Source organism: Cimex lectularius, unplaced genomic scaffold (genome assembly GCF_000648675.2).
Source record: "Cimex lectularius strain Harlan isolate CLEC.00 unplaced genomic scaffold, Clec_2.1 scaffold173, whole genome shotgun sequence".
In the NCBI taxonomy this organism is placed as follows: Eukaryota; Metazoa; Arthropoda; class Insecta; order Hemiptera; family Cimicidae; genus Cimex; species Cimex lectularius.
This window is the reverse complement of record NW_019392800.1, coordinates 698,217-721,758: the sequence shown is the minus strand read 5'-3', so window position 1 is coordinate 721,758 and position 23,542 is coordinate 698,217. Positions and strand designations below refer to the sequence as shown.

General features: G+C 37.5%; 2 protein-coding genes across 2 annotated transcripts in view; one reads left to right on the top strand and one right to left on the bottom strand.

The window, feature by feature from the left end:
* Positions 1-23,542, bottom strand: part of LOC106666673 (homeobox protein Nkx-2.1-like) — a 138,898-nt gene that overhangs the window by 5,648 nt on the left and 109,708 nt on the right. Inside the window, exon 4 of the mRNA XM_014394027.2 lies at positions 13,265-13,351. Coding sequence (XP_014249513.1) covers positions 13,265-13,351 — 87 coding nt within the window. The remainder of the gene's footprint in view (positions 1-13,264; positions 13,352-23,542) is intronic.
* Positions 17,844-22,736, top strand: LOC106666674. Its single transcript, XM_014394028.2, has 4 exons — positions 17,844-17,979; positions 18,042-18,332; positions 21,535-21,630; positions 21,692-22,736. The coding sequence occupies exons 1-4, from the start codon at positions 17,883-17,885 to the stop codon at positions 21,931-21,933; spliced, it is 726 nt and encodes a 241-aa protein (XP_014249514.1). The 5' UTR covers positions 17,844-17,882; the 3' UTR covers positions 21,934-22,736.

The following is a 23,542-nucleotide window of genomic DNA, read 5'->3' as shown; positions in this document are numbered from 1 at the left end:
CATGCGATCTAGGCGGGCTGGCTTGACATTCATCAATGAATTACTAGCCCAACGTTTTCAAATTATCAAGGGCAATTTAAATTTCGTTTGAGAGACAGGGAGAAGCACACACAGTCACTCACATCGCACAGTGAAACGACACTTACTGTGAGTTGGAACTATCTTTTTAAAAAGGGGTGAAACGATTCCCTAGGCCTCTTCAGCCGACGAAGATTTCCAAGTAAGGTTATAGTAGTTGTTGGAATGTTGGAAGAAATAGGTTGGATGTACATAAATGGTATAATTTCTTATTACAAGTTCTCAAAAGGTCGTGAACTAATGGAATATAGATGTCAGTGTGGATGGTTTTCACATATTAGAGGCGCCCCAAACTACGAACAAATGTGAGTTTCGTAAACGGTTTGTTGTTAATAGGATCTTTGTGTTAACCCTGTTAGGACGTGTTGTATCGAGAAAAATGATGACGTTAGAATGGACTAGTTAACATTGCTCGATCTAACAGGGTCGGAACAGTGCAAGATATTAAGTCGAATCGAATAGCGATATAGTCACATAGTTAGCCGTTAGAACGTAGGTAACCAACATGGTGGCCATGAATTTAAGAGCTGTTTTTTTGTTGTCACGTGTTTTTAGTTTTATATATCCATTAATTAAATCAGACTGATATTTATTTTGTTAATTTCTGACCTGTCCTCATTCATAGTAGATACAACCACCAAAATCCTGTAAAGTAGTAGGCTGTAGCCGTTAGGATACAAGTTAGGTATAAATATGTCGGCATTAATTGAAGCGTGCTATTGGTTATTACTTTTCATAGATGTGCATAGATAGCATTTTAAATGAAGGAGTTGATTAATTATGCTTTTTTTTTACTAACTTTTGGCATCTTACAATTTAACACAAAACAAAACCATAACGAACAACAACCAATAATAAAGCTATAACACTCCTTGAAGGCTTGTCAAGGAGTGTTATAGCTTTATTATTGGTTCTGCCAGTCGCCGCCAAGTTACGAGCCCAATGCCGTTCCTCACTGAAGATGGCGCAATGCCGGAACCCAGTGCCCCCAGTGGAGATAGAACGAGTAAGTGACCCGGGTTGAACATACATTCGACGATGTAAAGCATGTGTCACAAATCAGTATCACAAGCGCAACGCCTCTTTTGCTCTTAATGCATTATTATGAGCAAAACCATTTAATAAATTGTTAGTTAAATTTAATTGTTTTAAATTCCTGTGTTTTGATAAATCTTTTGCTAAACCATCATAATTTCAATAATTTTTATAAAATTCAAGTATTTTTGATCTCATTTAATTTGGTTTACATTAAAATAAGCATTAATATAACGACAAAAATACATATAGTTTGAATAGTTTGAAATAAACTTAAAAAGATATGAGTGTCCGGTTCTTTTGCGTTCCACTGTACTCGACGCTACTCGATGAAAATCTAGTTAGTTAAATTTTATGAGCAAACAGTGTCATAAATGGTCAGTTAAATTTTATGAGTAAAACAGAGTAATAAATTGTTACTCAAATTTTATCAACAAAACCGTGCAATAAGTGGTTAGTTAAATTTTATGAGCAAAACAATGTAATCAATTGTTAGTTAAATTCATTCTATCAATAAATGGTATTCCGGTGTTTTGATCAATTTTATGCCAAAACTAAAAATTAAGTTGTTTTATAAAAACTCACCAATTTTTGATCTCGTTTAATTTGGTTTACATTAAAATCACCATGTTATTATTAATATAACGACAAAAATACGTAGTTTGAAATAAACATTTGAGTGTCCGGTTCTTTTGTCTTTGACTGAAAGTAGGGAACTTGGTTGCATCGCGTAGCGTAGAGTCGGGTGGCATTCCGTGGCATCGGGCAGATGTGCAGTGTGCACGGGGGTAATACAGTCAATTGGAAATTGGATTTGCCTCGGGTGGCTTCGGGTCACGTCGCGTTCGTTGCGTCGGCTAAGTTTAATCGTTTGCTTCGCTTTCGAAAATGATATGAGTGGTTGTTTCCTCTTTATTGCATAACGTACAAATAGAGCACTCGTTGATTATATCCATGTTATGTACATGTTTTCTCAGTTGCCAGTGACCGATTCTCCTTTCACCCCTCTGAGTTTAGTCCACTCTAACTGTAGCAGTGAGTATGCCAATCTTGGTTAACGTTGTTTTTGCATAAGTTTACTGTGTTTGTTTAACCACCTCTACAGTTTAAAAATCCTACTTTTGTCTCATTTGGACCCATTCTCTGGAGGATTCTGTTTGTTTTTGTTACCCCAAGAATGAGTTCAGGGCCTAGATATGGTCTTCCAGAGCCGTGTATGTGTGCCATTTCGTTACTCAAAATTGTTTTCTGGTACCCTAGGTTTTGGAAATTTTGATAGCATTCTAGTTTTGATGTGTTTTTTTAAATTCCTTTAAAAATAATCTTTTCCCGTGGAAGGAAGTCAATAATAAGGATAAAAACGTTTGTAGAACCTATAAAATGGTATTACGTACCCAATGATTATTCATGGTCTTGCTACTTGCGTCAATAAGAGATAATTAACAGCACTATTGAAGAAAAAAAAAAAAATACAACGTTCTAAACTTTTAAATTGTAGGTTTTTGGTGTAAATAACCAAAAACTAAGACAAAACATGGAAACAGAGGATGACCAACTCGCCAAAGGGGCTTCAGAAACCATACAAGCACACCAGAAATTGTCCTAAAAATGGTGTTGGAATACTACTTCACACTGGACGAAAGCACCAGGAAAAAATCTATTCTTCTAAGATTCTTAAATCTCTCAAAAAGGAAATAAGATTATAAGTAATAATAATAATTTGGGAAGTTTAGGGCCCGGCAAACAAGTGAATTCATCGCCGGCCCTTGTTTTTACTTCTTTTTCTCGACTTTCATGCTTATTTTTCTTTTGATCCTGCAGCCATTTGAGCGCCTCGTTCTGATACTGACTCCCATCATTCATATGAAAGCTAAGACGATAACATAAAATCTCTCATTTGTACCTCAGGTTTTCAACTACAATGAAACATACAAACATTCATTTATACATATGTACATCACGACAAATACACTCTGGTACTTTCACCCCTCTAGAGTACTGAGATTCCTCGGGGCGGGGTTGAACCCACTCCATTCTCGCTAATAAGTTACTTTTACTCTACAGACGTCACACACTCACCCCAGAGTACTCGATATTCTTCGGGGCTGGGTTCAACACCCCTTACTTTCACGCTAATAATTTACATTCAGGTCACGTTTACTCCTCCAGAGAACTCAATATTCCTCTGGACTGTTATTATAAGTTTAAAAAAATTGCTGAGCCTATAAGGTGTCATTGAGCTTTATTATTATGACCCGTATAAATAAATCTTGACCCTTTTACTCGCGTAAATAAGAGATAACCACCAACATTATTCCAAATACGTAAAATTGACAGGAAAAACACTTGAGTCAATACTCTCATATTCAACCGTTGAAAACCTTAAGATAAACACATTCTACGACAATGTATAGACATTTTCCTTTCGAAACCAATCTAGTTTATTTATTTACAAAATGCAATAATTATTGACTTTTTAAATCATTTTTCATCAACAAAAAATAATGTAAGATATTATTTAAAAAAATTCGGTTGGGGTAAGTTGAAAATGTATGTAATTATTGTAAATATATTATTTTTATTTTATAATAATTTCAATATTAAATATATTTTGCTCAAAGATGGGATCTGTTCTGAGGATGGTTCTAGGCTCCTAGCAGTCCTGAGAGGACTTAACTTAGAACGGGCCGAAAAGCATAGACAAATAATCAATATCGGTTCTAAACTTTATCAAATATGTTCGATTAATTTTTCCAATTGTTTTCTTTTGGATTGGAAGGCAAAGGTGTCAAACTGCTCTCCCTGGCCCGCCTAATCTCGCTTTTCGCTAACGTTTTAATATATCGCCAACAACGAAGATATTGTTGTTTTTAGGGGTGTTTGCTAGTGATCTCCAATCTCTATCCGGCCATGTTTGCAACGACCCATTTCCCATCTGGCTTTCCTGGGATTTTCTCCTTGACCCATTAAAACTGTTCCGACGATCGATTTTTTAACGTTTCTATATTGAGGTTGTCGTGCGAAAATCCTCTCAAGTCTTGGAAACCGTAAGTTGATAGAAAATAAAAATCTATAGCCCACCACCCACCATTTTTAGTCTAAACTGTTCAAAAATGAAAAGGGATATTTATAATTTATTTTTATTCTATTGATTTTAATTAAATTAATCGATATATTCTTGTTAGCAGGATAAAACAAAATAGAAAATACAAACCAAAAACAAACATGTTAATCCGCATTTTTAATACCGTATTTTCTTAAGAATAGTGAATATGAAGATTACTCATTTTGTAAACAAACAACTTTTATCGCCTTTTCTCCATTTTAATCCAGTTGTATTCTCTTCATCTTGAACGAGAAGTTCGCAATATTATTGTGGGAATAATACCATCGACTAAGTCTATCGAGGTCACCGGCAAGTGAATATCGCAGAGCCAGTTGGCGTTTCTCAGTGCGTGGTCTTCCTTGGTTTAGCCGGCTTCCGAGAGACTGGAAGTGCTAATAGAAGTAGTGGAGCCCATTATTATCTGGAAGGGAGGACAGAAATACTGTCATTGCTGCAAGACGGAACCCTTTCCACAGTGCCCTCCAGATCCTAAATGAAGTACAAGATGTTTTCGCAAGGCCTTTATCAACACAAACGATTTATAATCATTTGTGGGAAGTAGGCCTCGCGGGAAATCGGACCACCGAAGCGTATAGCGTCGAGGACCCTGAGACTACGCCTACGGAGTCCCTTGAATACGTACAGAAGGTGGATGGGGAACGGTTAAGTGCAACAAACAACCCATACCGTTCCTGCGAACTCTTGTCTACTTGCGGTTGCGCCTACTCGAGTATATAATGTACACGGATAGCGGCTTTTACCGTAGGCAGTCTCCTGGGGGGGTTTGCAATTCCACTTTAAACGAAACCGCGGCCGGAGCTGGGGAAGCCTCAATTCTCTGAGAGATAGAGTGGCCTTCTCTATCTAGGGAGTGCGCGGGAAACCAGGCTGATGTATTTCGGCCTAGGTAGCCCTTTGTGCGCGGCATACGGTTTGATGCTTAATGCAGACCCGACCACTCGGAATGGGCAAGCGGAGAGCGAGGTTTGTCTTGGCCTCTCGAAGCTGGGAGGCCTCTACACAAATGCTGCGGCAGTAACACACTTCTGTCGTATGCGGAGGTGCGTCAGCTCTCATCTTGAGAATCAAAACGTCCTATAAGGCCTATGTGCCAGGTGCGGACGTTAAAGATCCGCATTGTCCTTTTAAGGACGACCGAGTTGCGGGAATCAAAAGTCCCCGCCAGATCCTAAATGGAGTACAGGATGTTTCGGCAAGGCATTTATCAACAACAAACTATTCGTGTGTGCGAAGTTGGCCTCACATCGTATACCACTTTGAGACGACCTGCAGCAACAGCAGGCCACCAGCAATTCAGGAAAAGATGGTGCAGCGAACGCCTAGAAGAGAACACCAATTGGAATGCTGTTATGTTTCCTGAAGCGTCGCATTTCTGTCGGTATAGTGATAGCAGGCGCCGAATGTCTACCGAGAACAAGGGATGCGTACAATGCCCCAGTTCGTGCTCCCTTCAGTGCAGTTTGGAGGAGGTAGTGTAATGGAAGGGGCTGGGATTTACACTGGAGGACGAACGGACTCCGTATTCTTGAAGGCAACCTCACCGCAGTCCGTTATGTTCAAGAAATTACCGAGGAATACATCCCTCAAACCAGGGATCTAATTGGCAGGGATTTTCGATTTATGGATGACAATGCCAGACCAGATAGAGGCAGAGTTGTTTATCAATGTTTAGAAAACCTCGGAATTCCCCATCTGCCCCTTCCCCCCATTGTGACCAGTCCTCAATCCCATTGGGCACATGTGAGATGCGTTGCAGAGAAGGTTTTCGATCACTATCCGCAGCCAGTTGATCTGCAATAACTGAGTGCAGCGTTGCAACATCAATGGAATGAAATTATTTATGAAATTAGTGACAACGTTATTAACAGTATGCCAAATCGGTGCCAGAGGTTGTATCTAACAGAGGACGTTATACATGATATTACTTCTTAAAAAATTTATTGTAACCAATAAACAAAAATATGGAATTAAAACTTTTTTTTTCTCGAAATCCCTTAATTAAATTTTTCTTCGGTAAAAACATAGTAATTTCTAATAAATTTTAATGCAATTTATAATAAAAATGAAATAAAAATAATACTACAATATTAGCGATTCCCTATTCATTGTTGAGCAGTTTGTATGACTAAAAGGTAAAATTAGCTTATACTTTCTCAATAAAAATATAACTAAATAGTTTAAAATAGGGCACAACTCATATATAAGGAGTTTGGTCGATAGATGGACCTCGTTCGATGAGCGTTTCTACATGCTCTCTATACAAAGCCAAGATATGACAACCTGAGAGGTGTGCTTGAGCAATTGGGCCCCCCCTTTCGATATTTGGATAAATATATTATTGTATACAATACTTAATAGAAATCTCGTTTTGAGAGTGAATGTATTTATTAGAGTGAGTGTGTACTACTGTGGTCGATGGAAAATTAAACATAGACCACAGTTAATATGATCACCCCACCACCCTAAATGAGTGGAAAGATGTCTTATTCGGGCTGTGTAATATAGTATGTTCTTTGAGATTATATATTTTAGATTTGTTCCAACACACAATCACAAACTAGTTGCTAACTAATCCGTGATTTATAAGTAAGTCCGAAGATCTACTGATAACGGATTCTTAACTTTGTTGGACAGATTTTTTCCTATCTCGGCCTTCCACTGCCTACAAGCGTACCTTCCGTACGGTTTGCATGTTGCTACTTCCACGCTTCTTCATCAGCACCTGCAGCACCGACTATTGTCTCCTTCTTGTGTCCGGGCTCCAGTTGTAACAACTTTCCGATTTGACGAGCATGTCTCTGACTGACAGTCCGAACTTCGTCGGCGGGTTCGATTCTATACACGTGTATATGTTTTTAACATAACCGGGCTAATGCTTCACAGTCACGAAGGATATGTACCGATGTCTGGTTCCACCTGGCAGAGTGTGCATGTTTCTGTCTCTAATTTGTCTATCTTCTTTATCTTTCTTATCAATTAAGGTGGCAGTGCCGGTACTGAGGTCGAACAATTTCTTCAAATCCTGCCTGCTGAGAGTTACTTCGCTATCCTTTTTGAGAGAGTTATACATCTCTTGGCTTGCCAAGTTCGTGGTGCTTTTATCCAGTGTTTGAGTTTTTCTTTCTCAAGCCATTTTTCCACTTCCAACTTAAGTAGACACTCCGGTCCTACAAATTGTGGTTCTGATCCCATGGGTGAGAAAGCTGCTTCTTTTTTGGCCTGTTGGTCAGTCTGTTCATTTTCTTTCATACCTCCATGTCAGGGAACTCACTTTAAAGTAATCTTGTTGTTTTTCTCTACAGCCATTAGGCAAACCACCATCAACTTAAACAATGATTACGTTTTCGTACCCATTTCAGTAGATAGTTTTGTTGTGATTTTTCACTAAATTATTTTACGTTAAATCAGAAATTTCATGAAAGCAACAGGTTATTTTTTTTTTAGTTTAATCATTGGAGGTGAAGTAATCTCGAGGCGCGATTGCGGAAGCTAAGTCAACTCCTACCTACTTGAGAACAGAGAAACCACAGATGCTTCGTACAAGTATCCCGACTCTCCAATTACCTAGTTTTCATCCTCAAAGGATCTGAGGTATGAGTACGGGAGCCGCTACGGATTTTATTATCCTTTTACCTCTTTTAGGCGTTTGGAAGGATTAGAATTATTACCGCATTACCACGTCAAAAACGTGTTTTCCTAAGTCGTCTACAAGAATTTTGTGATTATGGCGATTTTGATTCACCTGTCAATTAATCATAAAACGAATGAGACTATTCTCAACTCAAAGAACGAAAGACTAGGAAATCAATGTGTCTGAGAACCCCCTTTTATTGAATAGCTCTAATTGCAATTAGATGAGTTTGATTAAACTGTTCGAGTGTCCAACATTATAACAACGCTTATTCATTTGCAACTAAGTTATTCCAATTATAATTTGTTTAAATATTTTAATTTTTATTAAATATTTCCAGAATTAGGTAAAGTATATTTAATAAATGGGGAATATTAAATATTTAATAGATTCATATTGTTTATATTGTGGTAAATCAATTAAAGTACATAGTTCAAATGAAGACCTTTATGAGTCTTGAATGTACAAAAGCCTTTACTTCGGCACTATTGGGCTTAGCGATTTCCAAAATTATTAGGAAAATATTCCGCGCCTGTAGTTAGGTCGTGTCTGATCATCCTGATCTGTTCATGAACCGACGAATTCAAATTCATTGAATCGGTTAAAAGTCAAAGTCATGCTGAAGCGGCATTGGGTCACTTATCGGGCCCGTCTTCTCTCGCAGACCAATAGTGTTTGTCTATCCACTTACTGAAAAAGATGGTTGTACTCATACACTGTTTTTAGCATCCACAATCATTTCTAGTATTGTTCTATTGTGCATCTACATTATTATCTCCTCATTAAGCTTAATACTTTTTACCACATCGTAAAGCTTTGTTAAGGACTCTTACGCTTTTCCTCTGCCAGGAGTAAGAATTTCAGCCTGCCATCTCTAGACCTTCGCACCAAAAGAGGGCATGTTTCTTAGTTCTTTTTTTCTAGTAATATCTGCTTGTTTTTGCTGCTTCGAGTAAATGGTATACAGCTAAACTAGATATACACAGTCTGATGTGCCCAATCAGCAGTCCTAATATTCTAGTCCTGACGTCCTTGTTTTCGCCTCTCTCCTCCTTGAACCGAGAACTTATTCTTATCCGATTGTCTGATGGATTTGGTCACTTTATCGGTGTCTTTGTTGTCCTGTGTGCCTTGGCAACCAACAAGGGTAATGTTGTAGTCATCTTCATTGTTTGACAGGGCTCTGTTGAGGCCCCAAACGGCTCTGAATGAAGTTGTTGCCCTTAATGACGTCTGGCTGCCAGAGCAGATTCATTGCCCCAAATGCACAGGCAAATTTATCAACCTCATCGATTCCTCTCTGCCCAGTAAGCCCTGGTATTCAAACAAGGGTAATTTTGTTGTTGTCCCCAATATCTGACAGGGCGCGTTGATGCAGTCCCAACCGGCTCTGGACTTTACTAACGATGAGCCAGTTGCCTTTAGTGCTGCTTTTAGTTTCTTGGGCATAGAGTTCGATAGACCCGGTCCCGTGCTTTTCCCACAACTGCGAGTTCATTTATTAATGCCATGTTTTTTTTCTCTATGTTGAATTGGAGCTTGTTTGATTGGTTGAATATTTAATCTAGTGTTATGTTGTGTATCGTTCATCTAACTAAAACAAGACCTTACTAAGCCTCAGATCTTGAAAAGTCACAAAACTTCGATCCAAAATCTCGTATATAATTTTATTATTATTAAAATTCCGTGTATTTTGGATTGGACTCTGTTGTGGTTTTCATAAGGGCAAGGAAATTCACTGCACAAATGCTGTGTCCTACTTCCCCAATCTTTGCTGTATTTAGTTTACTTAATTGAACACTTTTCTAAGTCTTGGAAGTTCAAAAGTCACAAAGTGAATGAACCATATGTGGTTTAGCAATACCCAAAATGTCCTTTGCTAAATGAAATATTCCGCTAGGTGATGGACATGTAGTTCGTTCATCATCCTGATATGTATATTCTGTCTGTTCGTGAACCAACGAAAAATTGAATACAGTAAACGCAGAGAAACAATTTAAATTTACATACTTTTTCTGTTTTTGGACCGAATGAACCGAGGTCTTGGTGTTGGTCAGGGTCAGGACAGTCACTGCATGAATGCTGATGGGTCCTATTTCCCCAGTGTATGTGTGTATCGATTATGTAACTTAAGTCAAGATCTTTCTAAGACTTGGATGTTCAAAAACCACAAAACCTCGACACTGAGCTGATCAATACAATTTCTGTTGGTAAATGAAATATTAGATTCTGCTATATTCTGTTAGATGATAAACCAGTCTTTTCTGGTCATCCTGATCTGTTTGTTTTCGTCGTTTTAGATGTTTTTGATGTGAATGTTGAATTAAACACGTGTTGGTTTTGGTCAAGACCCCAAGTTTGTTGTGCTTTGTGTATTCAGCTGCTAACATGTATTCTATGTTGGTCTCGTTGTCCATCGCGAGTATATCAACGCATGTTTTTTTTTGTCAAACCGTCATTTTGTAAGAATGAGTGGGGAAAGGATAAAGTGTGGTTTCCCGCATGTGCGTCACGCGCAGAGCAGGGCGATCAAGTTACATAAAATGTTTTACTTTAGCACAGTTCATTTCAAAAATTTTTATGAAAGAAGAATGGTTGGTGTGGATAGTGATTCTTTCCAACATACTAAATTTACCCGAGACACTTTTATAATATAATAATATACACTTTTATAATATAATATTATATTAGTAAGAAAGCAGATGATTGTACAACGAGCCTTTTAACAAAATTGATAAATCCAGTGGTCCAACGTTTACCTTTTCCATCTGGAACCTGCACAAATACCAAAAGTTAAATTTTCATGGAGGACGCTCTTTTCTGGCCTTGGATACCGTTCAACTGTGCAGCCAGTGACATTTTATATCTAGACTTTCTCGTTTGATCCGAAGTGAAAGCCAGGTTCCACCCTCGCGGTCGATCGATCTCGGTAGCACCGACCCACACATTCACGTTCCCTTCCCTACTTCAACAACACGGCTTACCGTCCAATAAATTCCCCTGGAAAGCACATTTCCGACCGATGAAGATGCTACGATTTGGACCTACTCGTACCGAATACCAAGCTCGGATCACCGGATTAGTTGGGTGGTGCTTATCAGAAAATACATAAAAGTACTACCTCCTTTATGAAGTATTGACGGATGTCACAAGAAAAACTAGAAAAGGCGTGGGATGCACTTGACGATCTATTATTCCCGATGGAATTTAGGGACGTTTAATCTCTTATATTTAACCCTTTCACACGTGGTGAAAAGACTTCAACATATTTAAAACATACGCATTCATCGTACTCATATAGTCTAAGTTTAATGATATTGAGGGTATTCGATATTCCACTTATGCCCCTCCATAATTCACGCATATAAATACATTCATACAAAACACATTTTAAACCATGCCACCTATCACTCTATAAACATGTAAGAATTAACATTCTTTGGGGTATTGGATATTTCGCCATAAATACCCAAAACGCCCACGCTAATAAATATATTCACTCCGTAAAGGATAACCTCCCATGAAAGATCTATAAAATTGATCATATGCATCTGATTTGGGTATCAAACTGCTGGGTTTCTTAAGATCTTGAGATTAGAGTATGAGCCGTGTGACAGCCTGGTGTGGCCTATTCGCAATTAAGTCATCATTGTTATGACTTAATTGTTTGTTGTTCTAACACTTTTCTCCACGGCCAACTGTTTAACCGGAAATTTTATTTCTCTCGATTTGTCGGCCATTGAGGTTCAGCGGTTCTGCCAATCCTACCTGCCATAAGCGTTTGGGAATTTCACAAGACACTGAAGATGGGGAAAAGCCGAAACGTGAATGACGGACAAAAACGACCAAAGTACAGTTATATTTGTGGCCAGGGCCTTTTTACACGCTCACAGAATTAAGTCAATGTCGGAATTAAAGGAGCATAACACACTGAAGATGGCGAGAAGCAAAAAACCGCAGAAGGCGAAAACTATGTCCTAAAAGACTAAACTACAGTTATATTGAATTGGAAGTTTGGAGTTGGACTTAAAAGAGCAAAACACCCTGAGGTGACGGGAAGTCGAAACGCACAAGACTGGCACAAACGGCCCTAAATGACTAAACTACAGTACAACCCCGGAATGATGTTTTAAAAAACACTGAGGATGTCGAGTACAAGAAACATATCTGACAGATCACCAGCGAGTTTAGGCAGACCGAAGTGATCGCTAACGGCCAAATTTCATGTAATTTTTGGTCTTTTCATCTTACAAGGGTATCAGAGTCACTTGGAACATTTGGACATACTAATATCCAACGTTTCCAGTCCTTTCCATATAAAGTCGTTAGAACAATGAGTGTATAATATCTTAAATAGCCACAACAGACGTAAAACGTACATTTATCCATAAATTAATTTCTTAAAAATTAATCAAATTTGAGGTTATGCTTTCCCACCACCCCAATAATCTTGGCCAAGCCTTGTCCAACAGATCCCATCCCTACAATCTTATAACCCTTTCTGAGGACTGTTAAACTTATCAACTGAGGATGTGAACAGCAATGGAAGAAGAAAATTATTGACTCCCCTCAATGAATAGTTACATATCCTCTAATTACATGTTGTAATTTTAAATTCCACATAATAATCAAATATTCATGAAAAAAAAAATATTTAAGAAAATTTCTCCGACATAACCGTTTTCTTTGGGCGACTAATTCGAGTTTGGATCTATAAAGCCGATTAATAACAACTGACTAAATCATATCATAGCCCTGTCTGATTATCTTTTTTAACAATTTGACAGCAATATAATAATGATTATTATTATTTATTTTTTAAATTTAAGATAAACTGATAATGAGAAGATGACGAATTGCTTACTACCAGTTTATCAGCCGTTGAATTCATGGAAAAACATTTATAATGGTTATTAATTTAAAAAATAATTGAAAAACACATTTATATAAGTTATTAATTAAATAAATAATCGAAAAAACACATTTCTATTGTTTATCGAGTTTATGTAACCATAATAAAAACATACGCCGTGCTTAAAAACTTTCCAACCGTCGACATAACTCTGTGCTTACAAGAAAAATCAGATTTATGCCGAGCATTTTTTTTTACCCCGCAGTTTTCACTCAGCTTGTCCCCAACTTGAAAATAAAATTTTACAAGCTCTGATGAAACTGTAAAAAAATACAACGCATTTAAAATGTGTTTTTCTTTTAAAATAATTAATAAAAACAAAATCAATAAAAAATCAAAAACGTCATCATCAAACATCTTTGCTTTCTACACGTAAAACATTATAAATTCACAAAACACACATACCTAAACCCTTACGTCACATTTAATACATTGAAATTAAAATGCAAAAATAATTGAAAAAACTTAAAATTTAATTTACCTGATTCTGAGCATTTTGTTCGGCCATCGCTTTTTCTTTCGCTTGCCTTTTACATTTGTACCTATGGTTTTGGAACCATATTTTCACCTGAAACACCGCAAAAGTTAGTACAATTCTTGAAACTAATGCTGTAGTCATATACATTTTTAACCGTGACATTACAAGTTAAATGAGGCCCACCCTTGTTGGCATTTGGCACCCCTCACAGCGTGCTTACTCAATCGATTAATTCCAGCACATAATTGGAATAGAACGCCCTCACGCGGTTTGTATATACAAAAGCATTAAAAAAATGTTTCACTGTTTTAAGCTGTGGTTTTGCCCAGGAAAGGGCCGGAAACTGTAGGAAACCCTACATTTTTTAAAAACATTTTTCCCTCTTTTACCCCCAAAGCCTCACTCTCACTCTCTCTCGCTCTCACTCTCACTCTCTGTCTCTCTCGCACGGTCGTTGAAGTTTGAGGGTTGGATCCCCGGTGTTGGGGAGGTCGGATTAATCTTCACAATACCTAAACCAGAAGGACTGATTGCAGAGCCCACTTGAACTCCTTTCATTCCTCACCTCTCCTCCCCCGACGGCACGTTCCCCTCCTTCATGTTTGGAACATGTTAAAAATTCTTACTTCACAAAGAGAGAAAAAAACCTCGGGCCATCTTGAAATTGGACGAACAATCATCTCGCGTCTTAACGAGCACTGTTCAAATTGGGAGATTCTTCAGTCTGTAGAGGGAAATACCGATGAAATGACAGTGTTTCAATATTAGCAAGATCACATCAAAAGTAATAAGCAATTATTTTTTAATGAATTTATCGAATCACGGATTAGATCGAGAATGCTAGGAAAAAAAGAGGGGAAAATACAGAGTTATACATAGAAAAATAGAATAGGAGATGAAAGAGAAAGGACAAAGAGAGAGAGAGAGAGAGAGAGAGAGAGAGAGAGAGAGAGAGAGAGCAACAGAAGAAGAGAGAGAGCAAAAGAGAAAGAGTGAGAGGGAAAGCAACAGAAGAAGAGCGAGAGCAAAAGAGAAAGAGAGAGCAAAAGAGAAAGAGTGAGAGGGAGAAGAGCGGGAGGAGAGAGGGAGAGAGAGAGAGTGGGGGAGAGAGAGAGAGAGGAGAGGAGGGGAGAGAGAGAGGGAGAGAGAAGAGAGAGAGAGACACAAATAGACAGACAGACACAGACAGACAGACATAGAGAGACAGAGAGAAGACTCGAGCCGACAGAATAAGAAGAAAGGCGTTTTTCTTCAAAAGGCCAAAAGACTTTTTCAAGTTCAATCGAGAAGTGATTCAGAACCCTCACAACACCAACTGAATGCTTCTATCAAGTGACCTGTCTAATGAATAAACTTATAAACCAAATACAAACAATAACCAATATAAACAAAAAAACATGACTAAGTTGAGTTAGGGGATTGCAGGCACAATTTAAATATGTACTATTTGAACCAGGCCCATGAAGAATACTAATATGGGAGTACCTCAAGGAAGAATACTAGCCCACTAGTTGTTTCTGCTTATGTTAACAACCCGGCTTTCTTAATGCCCCAGACTGTTTCGTAACTGACTACGTTCACAAGTCCAGGTCATTCTCTCCACTCCTCATAAACAGGCAGTTCATCAAGTTTAAATAAAATACTGCCTGTGTCCATCGAGATAAGTTTAAAACTCTTTTCCCATGCTTATCTTATCTTATCCCCTTATCCCTAGCACTATTCCTATAGCTTTTATGCGAAACTGTTAACTGTTTTTGCTCGTAAATCAAGTTTTTGATTTGATGTATCAGAGCCGAAGTTACATCATGAGACAATGGAACAATAATTTACCTGCGTGATTTTATAACCGGTGCACTAATGTATAATGTATAATGACCCTAGGTGCTTGTAAATTGAGGTTGTTGAAATATTGGCTGAGATCTCTCAAGTGGCATAACGGGCGAGTGGACGTCGTGCAAACAAATTATGCAAAGCGCGAGCGGGGGGGACGAGATTACTGATGGCTAAGCCGGGCAAAGCCCAAAGATCAACACGGCTTTTCTGCTTCGGGCACGCCTTTCATTTACGAATTGTAAATAGTGGGAATACCATGTTCACAATTCCCATATATAATTGTATTGGATATTTCCAGAAAAACAATTGTGAGAGAAAACCTTACGAAATTACGTCTTGGTCCGCCTAAACTCGCTATATTCAAGGGTCTTGTAATGACACTACACTTTGCATGTTTGTAATATTTTTTTGCAATTTTTACTTTCCGCGTGGTATTTTTCTTTCATTGTATTGCTTTGAATGCTACCTGCTTCTGAAAGTTTCAAACGTCTCGATCCTTCCAACATGTAATCCTGTTTAAATAATGACCGATGCTTCAGAGTGAGGTGTTGCATATATTACACATTTCACAAGGTAGCACCCTAATCCGATTAAAGTGGCCTCCAACATCCGAAAACACCAAACTAACTAATACTATAGCAAAAATTGAAAATGCTGAATGAGGAAAATAGTACTCAGTGTCAACAAGGAGGTACAAACTTCCACTTACATCAGATATTTAGTACTCTAAATGACTGACGAGGAAAATCCACAAAAGACGTATGAAATTTGGAACTAGGAAGGCTTTTAAGACCACCAAACCTAACTTTATGTGAGATTCCGTTTAGCCATACAATATTCAGCACATCCCATCCCACCAATCAAATGTCCTTAGAAAACTTGAAAGCTACTAACTACATCGTCAACTCCACTGTCCATAACGACCTCAAAGTTCGTTTATCACCGAACGGATGCGTTCCTGCTTCTAAAAGTTCCTGACCTCGATCTTTCCTAACCTGGAGTCCTATTTAAGTGACCGGTGCACCGATAAAAGACGACGTATCACAAGCGGGGGATGATACCCTATCCAAGCAACCTCTACCACCCAAGAAAATCTTTAGCTTATCAAAGAATGGTGCAAAAATGGAGTAAAAGACTGAATGAGAAAAACATTCTTACCCTTTATTGAACAACAACAACAATGAGCTACAGACTTCCACTTAAGTCAGATACTTAGGTCTAGACTGACACGAATCTCCAACCAGGCTTAAGAGTAGGGTTCCGCCAAGCCTTACAAGATCCAGACAACCAATCATTCCAGTCAAGTCTTCAGTTAGATCGTCAAAGATCCTTAATGCACATTCCTTTGTCAACGAACTGATTCGACTAACCTTCCACACCATTTCAACCTGTACAAGCCTACTGCCCTCTCTACGCTTAAACATCGATGACCTCGAGACCTCCCCGCCCCTTAATACTTCATATTGAATACCAGTGTTGGATTGTTTATTAGCAGTTGTCGAAAGAGAAAACCATATAACGCACATATTTGTAATCTCTATTAATATGTACAGGCTAGGGAAAGAAAACGTGGAAAGAAAATGTTCCTGCAAAGTTTATCCAATCAATAACTTGGTAGTATCAACTGCTGTAGAAAGCACCAGGCGCTATAGCAAGTGTTACTATAGTACCTCCCGTAAATGATTTTATGATGATTTAAATTCTCCCTTAAATGAAGATGAAGGTAATTAATGACGGTATTTAACGAGAAAGTGTTGGACAGAGTGAACAGGTCGCAAATAGACTAAAACTGAATGGCATGGTAAGTGCCCACTCATCCGAAAATCCTTTAGATACAGAAGGGCCTCGACAGGGGGTTAATTCTGTCCGCCGACCTACGTTATTTAAATATATTCTGCTTCCAGATTTACCATTTGTTTTTATGTTTTAAATTGTATCTTACGTCTGATGAACCTGTAGTTTGGTTTATTCTCGCTGTTTTGAACTATCAGAAGTCTTTCGACTACCATCTTTTTTACCATTTTTTTCAGACTCGCACATACGTAAATCAATTTTGTCAATGATGCTAAAACAACAATATGAGCATTGTCGGTGCGGCACGTTTTGTTTAAACTTAATTCAAAACTAAAAAACATGCAATCCATTCAATCAAAGTTCTTTTGTTTTTTTTTGACCCCCCTCTATGAAACACAAAATTAAGCTCTCAGCTAACGCCCATTATTTTTAAAACTTTACTTCTTCCTCATCTAATTTATGAATATCTCAAATTCAAAGAATAATCACCTGTTTTACAATATGCAAATGTCCACGAAATTAGGGAATTAGTAATTATCTGGAAGCTGTATACATACAATATGGTATGTGGTATTACACAGGGGGCCAGGATCTTTTCCCGATTTAAAACCGTTCGAAATAAATCTATATAACTTCTGCAAGTCGATTTTGTTTTTTCAAATTGATTCATGGGAGGATTCTTCATAACTGTAGAAGCAATAAAGTATTCTACCAACTACTTAATTTCTGTGTCACGAAAATCGTAGATATTCTATCCCCCCCCCAAGGATGAACTATGACTCGAGCCGAATGTCGTCATTTATATTTGATTTTATGTTTAATTTACTAGAGGGCAACATCTTTACCCAAGTGTCGTTCCGAGGTTCTATTTCAGCTCTGACAACATTTATTCAATTATGCAAATATTATTCTATTGTTCTTCGTATAAAACGATTTTATTTCATGAAACTATCAGAAATCAAATCGTGCGTTCGGTGTTGAGAGGTGAAGGAAAATGAAAACCTTAATTATTCTCTTAGGAATAAGTGCCACCGCCTCGTCATTTGGAACTATACCTTGGCTAACCAAACGTCAAGAAAATCCAATATTTGGTAATCGTGTGAAAACTGTGTTGGCTTAAAAGAGTAATTATATCATTTATCTATACTCCTAGATCTCCAGCTGACTTCCGACGACACCGTCAACCGTGATTTAGCCCATTTTTTATCGGAAACTGAGAATTACGCCGTCTTGTCCGCCAAAGAATCATTCGCCGTTCTTAAAAAGAAGGTCATCGAGGACGCCAGTAAGTTTGCCAACACGATGGGAAAGCTTTTACAATACGGCAAAGGTGTTGCGGAAAATGCCAACAACAAATTACAGGAAATAACCGAATATACTTGCAACAACACACATTGTTACTTGTGCGTTTTCGACAAAGCCGAACAAAAGCACCCCGTTAAAGGTCAGTTCGAAAGTTTTTTACTATTTCTATTTCATTATCTTTAACCGGCTCTTTCGCAAAACGTCAATTCGAGGTTGGACAAGATATTTTAAAAAATAATCCCCCTCCCCGTGTAAGTACAAACTATCGTGTTGCTTTTTCTTCTGCCGTATAAAATCAACCTTTATTTCATTATCAACCCTGTCAACCCAACGTTGTATAATTGCAGTATAAAGTAAATTTATATTGTGCAAGCTTGCTTAAAAACAATAACATATACATTTGAAGTAAAGACATTATGACTAAAATGAAAAACAGTGAGATTTCTCTATGTTATGGAGGTTCATCCGAGTCAAAGAATGACAGATATAACGTACAGAACTAACAGCGGTCAAACAAGGTTGCGTACTGAGCCCGCTACTGTTTGCGGACGATTTGCCATATTAAAATTCTGGAATTTAGGAGTAAATTTAGACCAGTTTAAGATTGTTATGTTTAGGGGGGAGGGTAAACGTGCTAAGGAACGATGGTTTTTTTAATATCAGTCAAATTGATTTTTCTAATATTATTGTTTTCTCTACAACACATTTAATAATTTGTTGGTAGCGATCAATAACTGATCGAGCACCTGGAGACTACGGGACGGTGATGGGGGGGGGGGAGCCGGCCATTGCTGGTACTCTCAGTGGTTTGGATTGTTGGTTAAGGTTTAGAGTTGCGTTAGGAGGTTACGACCTGTCTTTTTACGCGGCGTGGATGATTGTTGAAATGGGTCGTGGATGAGAGAGCTTGAGCTAGAGTATTTTGGAAAGAGAGCTTGGATTGGAAATTGTGGAATCGAGATTGGATCATGTAGTGGGATATGTAGGTCTCTGAGGTTTGGTTAGTGACATAGAAGGTACCGTTGAGTTTGGGACGGAGGGTTTTAGATTGAAAGGATTGGATTCACAGCTCTACTCCGTAAGTTTAAATCGGTCTAATTAGTGTTTCGTATACTGTTAGTGCGTAGTGAATACTCATTGTGGATTTGGGTCCAGGACTGAGTTGTCCGTATCTTCAGTTCAGTTCTTGTATGTTTTGTTTTATGTGTATATTCATATACTTGTGCTGTCCATTACAACCCAGGGTAGCGGATTTGGTTGGATGGAGGGATTACCATACTGTATATGTGCATGGTGGGCAGGACTTCTTTTACTGTCACGTGCCAGCTCTTTTGTTCATTTAGCTTGATGCGCCACCCAGTCGGTAATAAGGTCTAGGTGGTCTTGACTTGCTTATGCTGAAAGGAGAGAGTCAGAATGTGAAGAGAGGATTACTTTGTAGTCTATATATGAATGTTAGGGTGTATAGGTATGACAGCAATGTACACTGTGTAGAGGATTGGTCCTAGGATACTCCCTTAGGGAAAGTCTTGATAGGCTTGCTGTCTGAAAATTCAGAGCCAAACCTTGAACTTACAATTTCAATTAGAGTACAAGTATCTCCGAATTTCCTCGACCCCACACCTGTCTTCAAGCCACCAAATCAATATAAAGGTACCCACAACGAAATTGGCTCAAAACAGTGGCAAGGTTTTCTCAAAATATGATCCCCCTTCCCGCGAAATTGAAACTGTTTAACGCGGTATTCTGTTCGACTCTTTGTTACGCCTCACAAGTTTGGGGCTATAAAAGATATGAGCAACTGGAAAACACTCTGGGTAAAACAATTCCTGACTAAATTTGTACCCAGAGACCAAAGTAGACTAGTTGTATTTGTTTATATTGCAACTCCATATCAACTATATTTTAAAATCATTATATTTATTGGTCGATTGACCAAATTACTTCTTTCAATTAATTATTCTTTGTATGTAAGGTCTCGGTTGAAGAATATCAAGGTTCAAGAATATCACAATTCATGAAGTATTTGAACAAGGTGTGTCAACAAGTGTCATTTTCTGCCAGCAGCGAGCTTAAGTTCAGTGGCCTTTTCACTTGTCCCAGGGCGTCCAATTCTTCCAGAAATTGTTCGCGCTGTGCCTCATATTCGATACATTGTAGTAGTATATCCATGGTCAAGGCTCTCTTCTACATCGCACGTTGCGCAGTTTGGCGATGTTCTACAGTTAATTCTGTATAAATATGTACCGCAGATGCCATGGCCAGTTCGGAGTCGTGTAATTGTTGAGAAGAAAGCTTTTCCTCTCTCTATTTCTTGAAACCACGGCTTCTTTTGTAATGTTGGGAATAATGAACGGTAGAACTTCCCTGCTGTGCCCGTATCGTACCAAATTTGCCACTTTCTGCTCACGTCTCTTTTGATATTGTTTGTCACCTCTCCGACGGTTAGATGCGGGTGGGAGAACCTTTAATGGTTGCCTCCTTGGCTAACTGGTCTTTCATTATGTTCTATACCTGCAAGCCCTTTTATCCAGCATATTACAATGTTTTTGCCTTGATTCCTTAATTTGAAGGTTAACCTGACAATTTCGATTAAAATATATTCATACTAATTTATTTGGGGATCGTGAGATGCGGTCTGGTGTGACGTAGGTTTCAGAGAAACATTTTCTTTATCGTGCCAACGTTTCGATCTTTATTGAGATCATCTTCAGGGCCTGGGATTTACAAACATTGTTTACATTTAACAAATACATTTAGGATGTGGAAAAATGAATTTATACACTCCTCACATTCTTATCACTATTTAACTCTAACTTAAGAAGCAAACTTCTCTGGTTGAGTTACGTTGGCTCTTCAAGATCAGGGGTGAATTATAAATTCATTTTAAAGATGCACCCTTCACAACCCGGGAAAATGAATAATGACTTCCCGGTGTCGGAGAGTACAAGGCTCATTTTTACCCGCATGTACCATTTTATCAGAGATTTATATTGTTTACATTTGAATTACCAAGAGGCATTAAGAAGAACTTTTTTTTATCCATAAAAAGCAGCATCAAGTTCAACTATTGTTTGACTACTCAACCTCCGGCAGACGGAACTTCTTCATACTGTACACTACATGTACTTATAAATGTGACTTGTGGATTATTTTATATAAATAATAAAGTAATATTATTATTATAACGTACAGAGCAAACATTGAAGTCTGACCGACGAACCCAACTAGCTTGAAAACAAAAATAGTTATGATATTTTCTCTTTTATGTTTTTTAAAGCCAACCTCCTCACATTCCTATCACTATTTAACTCTAACTTAATTATTGGAAAATGTGACAGTTTGCTTCCGTTGGACTATCCTTGAGCACAATAGCGTGAGGCAGTACCATCTCTGCGTAAATGATAGGTGTGCCCTTATCAACTACTTTTTCTCAGGTTGGTCCTTAAGAGTTTTCCCGTTTTGATATTTGCACTCTAAAAAATGATTTTGTTACAGCGCGAGACGCCTTGTGTGCCATTTATCCTCCCGCCCCGGCTTTATGGGCGTGCTTACGAATCAAAGAGATGAACCTGAAAAAGGAGACGTTTAATTTATGCTTCTACCTCGAGTTGAACGTGTTGAAGTGGCCTGTTTTTACCAGCCGCTCTTACTGTGTAAAGCTCAGAGAGGATACTAGTATGCCTTACATCGCCAGATGGAACGAAGACGAGTTGATTAAATTTTTTAGTTTCAGTTAATTCTCTTCCTTAGGCACCCTCAACTCCTGTTGCCCAATCGTACCAAATAATTCAAATTCTAAATTTTATTAATTAATCACTTGTAAATATGCCTTTATACACTGTCTGTATTAGTAAAAAACAAATGATAAGAAAAAGTATATAGCTTTTTCCGTCAAATCAACCCTTTTTAATTTCGAATTTACCCTTCCTTTAAAACATCAAAAAATGTAGGAGATGTTATGAAATGTAAGCAATTTTAGCCAAATAACTGCATTTTGAAAAATAAATAAATATGAAATAATTGGTCCCATAGAAGTCTTTTAATTACAATTCATTTAGATATATTTTTATAGTTTAGTTCGTTAAGAAATGTTTTCAATGGTAGAAGTAGACCACTTTTTCACACATGAACACTCTGGATGAAGGTATGATCTTGGTTACTGCCAAGCTTTCAACCTATTTTAACGTCATCATCAGGGCAAAAAATCTTAAGTTTACAGATGATATATTTAAGTTAGGTGGCCTCAATTTTTTTTAAGACCGACTTAGTCCGAACATTGCCAAGGACTGTAAAGTATTTCAATACTGTTACAGTCCTTGGGAATTTCATTTGCTCCATTTGTTATTATCGAACCTTTTCCGTAAAATTAACCCTTTTTCCGACTGACAATATTTAAGCAGTAATCCTTAAATCCCGGTTCAGGTTCACCCCAGGAATTCAACGAACTTGATTAGTAGGCAATAGCTTTTTTTCCGTCAAATTTACCCTTGTTAATTTCAAATCATACTTTTACGCATCAAATGAGCCATTCTTAATTTCAAATTCACCTTTTTGTTTGCATTAAATTAAGCCTTTTAAATTTCAAATTCAACGTTTTTGGAACTTGAACTTTCTTTTTTTTTAATTTCAAGTTCAACCTTTTATCAAACATCACATGAACCCTTTTTAAATTCAAATTCGACGTTTGTCGCGTCAAATTATGCCTTTTTAATTTCAAATTCAACCTTTTTCGCATCAAATTAACCCTTTTTGGTTTCAAGTTCGACCTTTGCGCGTCAAATTATGCCTTTTTAATTTCAAGTTCAACCTTTTTTTTAAAACAACAAATTAACTTTTTTAAATTCAAATTCGACCTTTGTCGCGTCAAATTATGCCTTTTTAATTTCAAGTTCAACCTTTTTTCGCATCAAATTAACCCTTTTTAATTTCAAATTCAACCTTTTTCACATCAAATTAATTCTGTTTATTTTCAAATTACCTTTTTAATTTCAATTTCGACCTTTGTGCGCCAAATTAAGCCTTTTTAATTTCAAATTCACCCTTTTTCGCATCACATTAACCCTTTTTAATTTCAAATTCAACCTTTTTTGGATCAAATTAAACTTTTCTTACTTTCAAATTCATCTTTTTCTGCATCAAATTCACACTTTTTAATTTCAAATTAACCCTTTCTTTAAAACATCAAAAGTCTTATGAGATGGAAATAAATGTAAGCAGATAAAGTAAAATATTTGTTGTATTTGACAAAAAAAAATTGACTCTTAGATGATAATCACAATTATATGTGAACATTTTGAAAACAAAATATAAAAACGAACGATTCTTCGATCGGCGTCAGATTTTTAA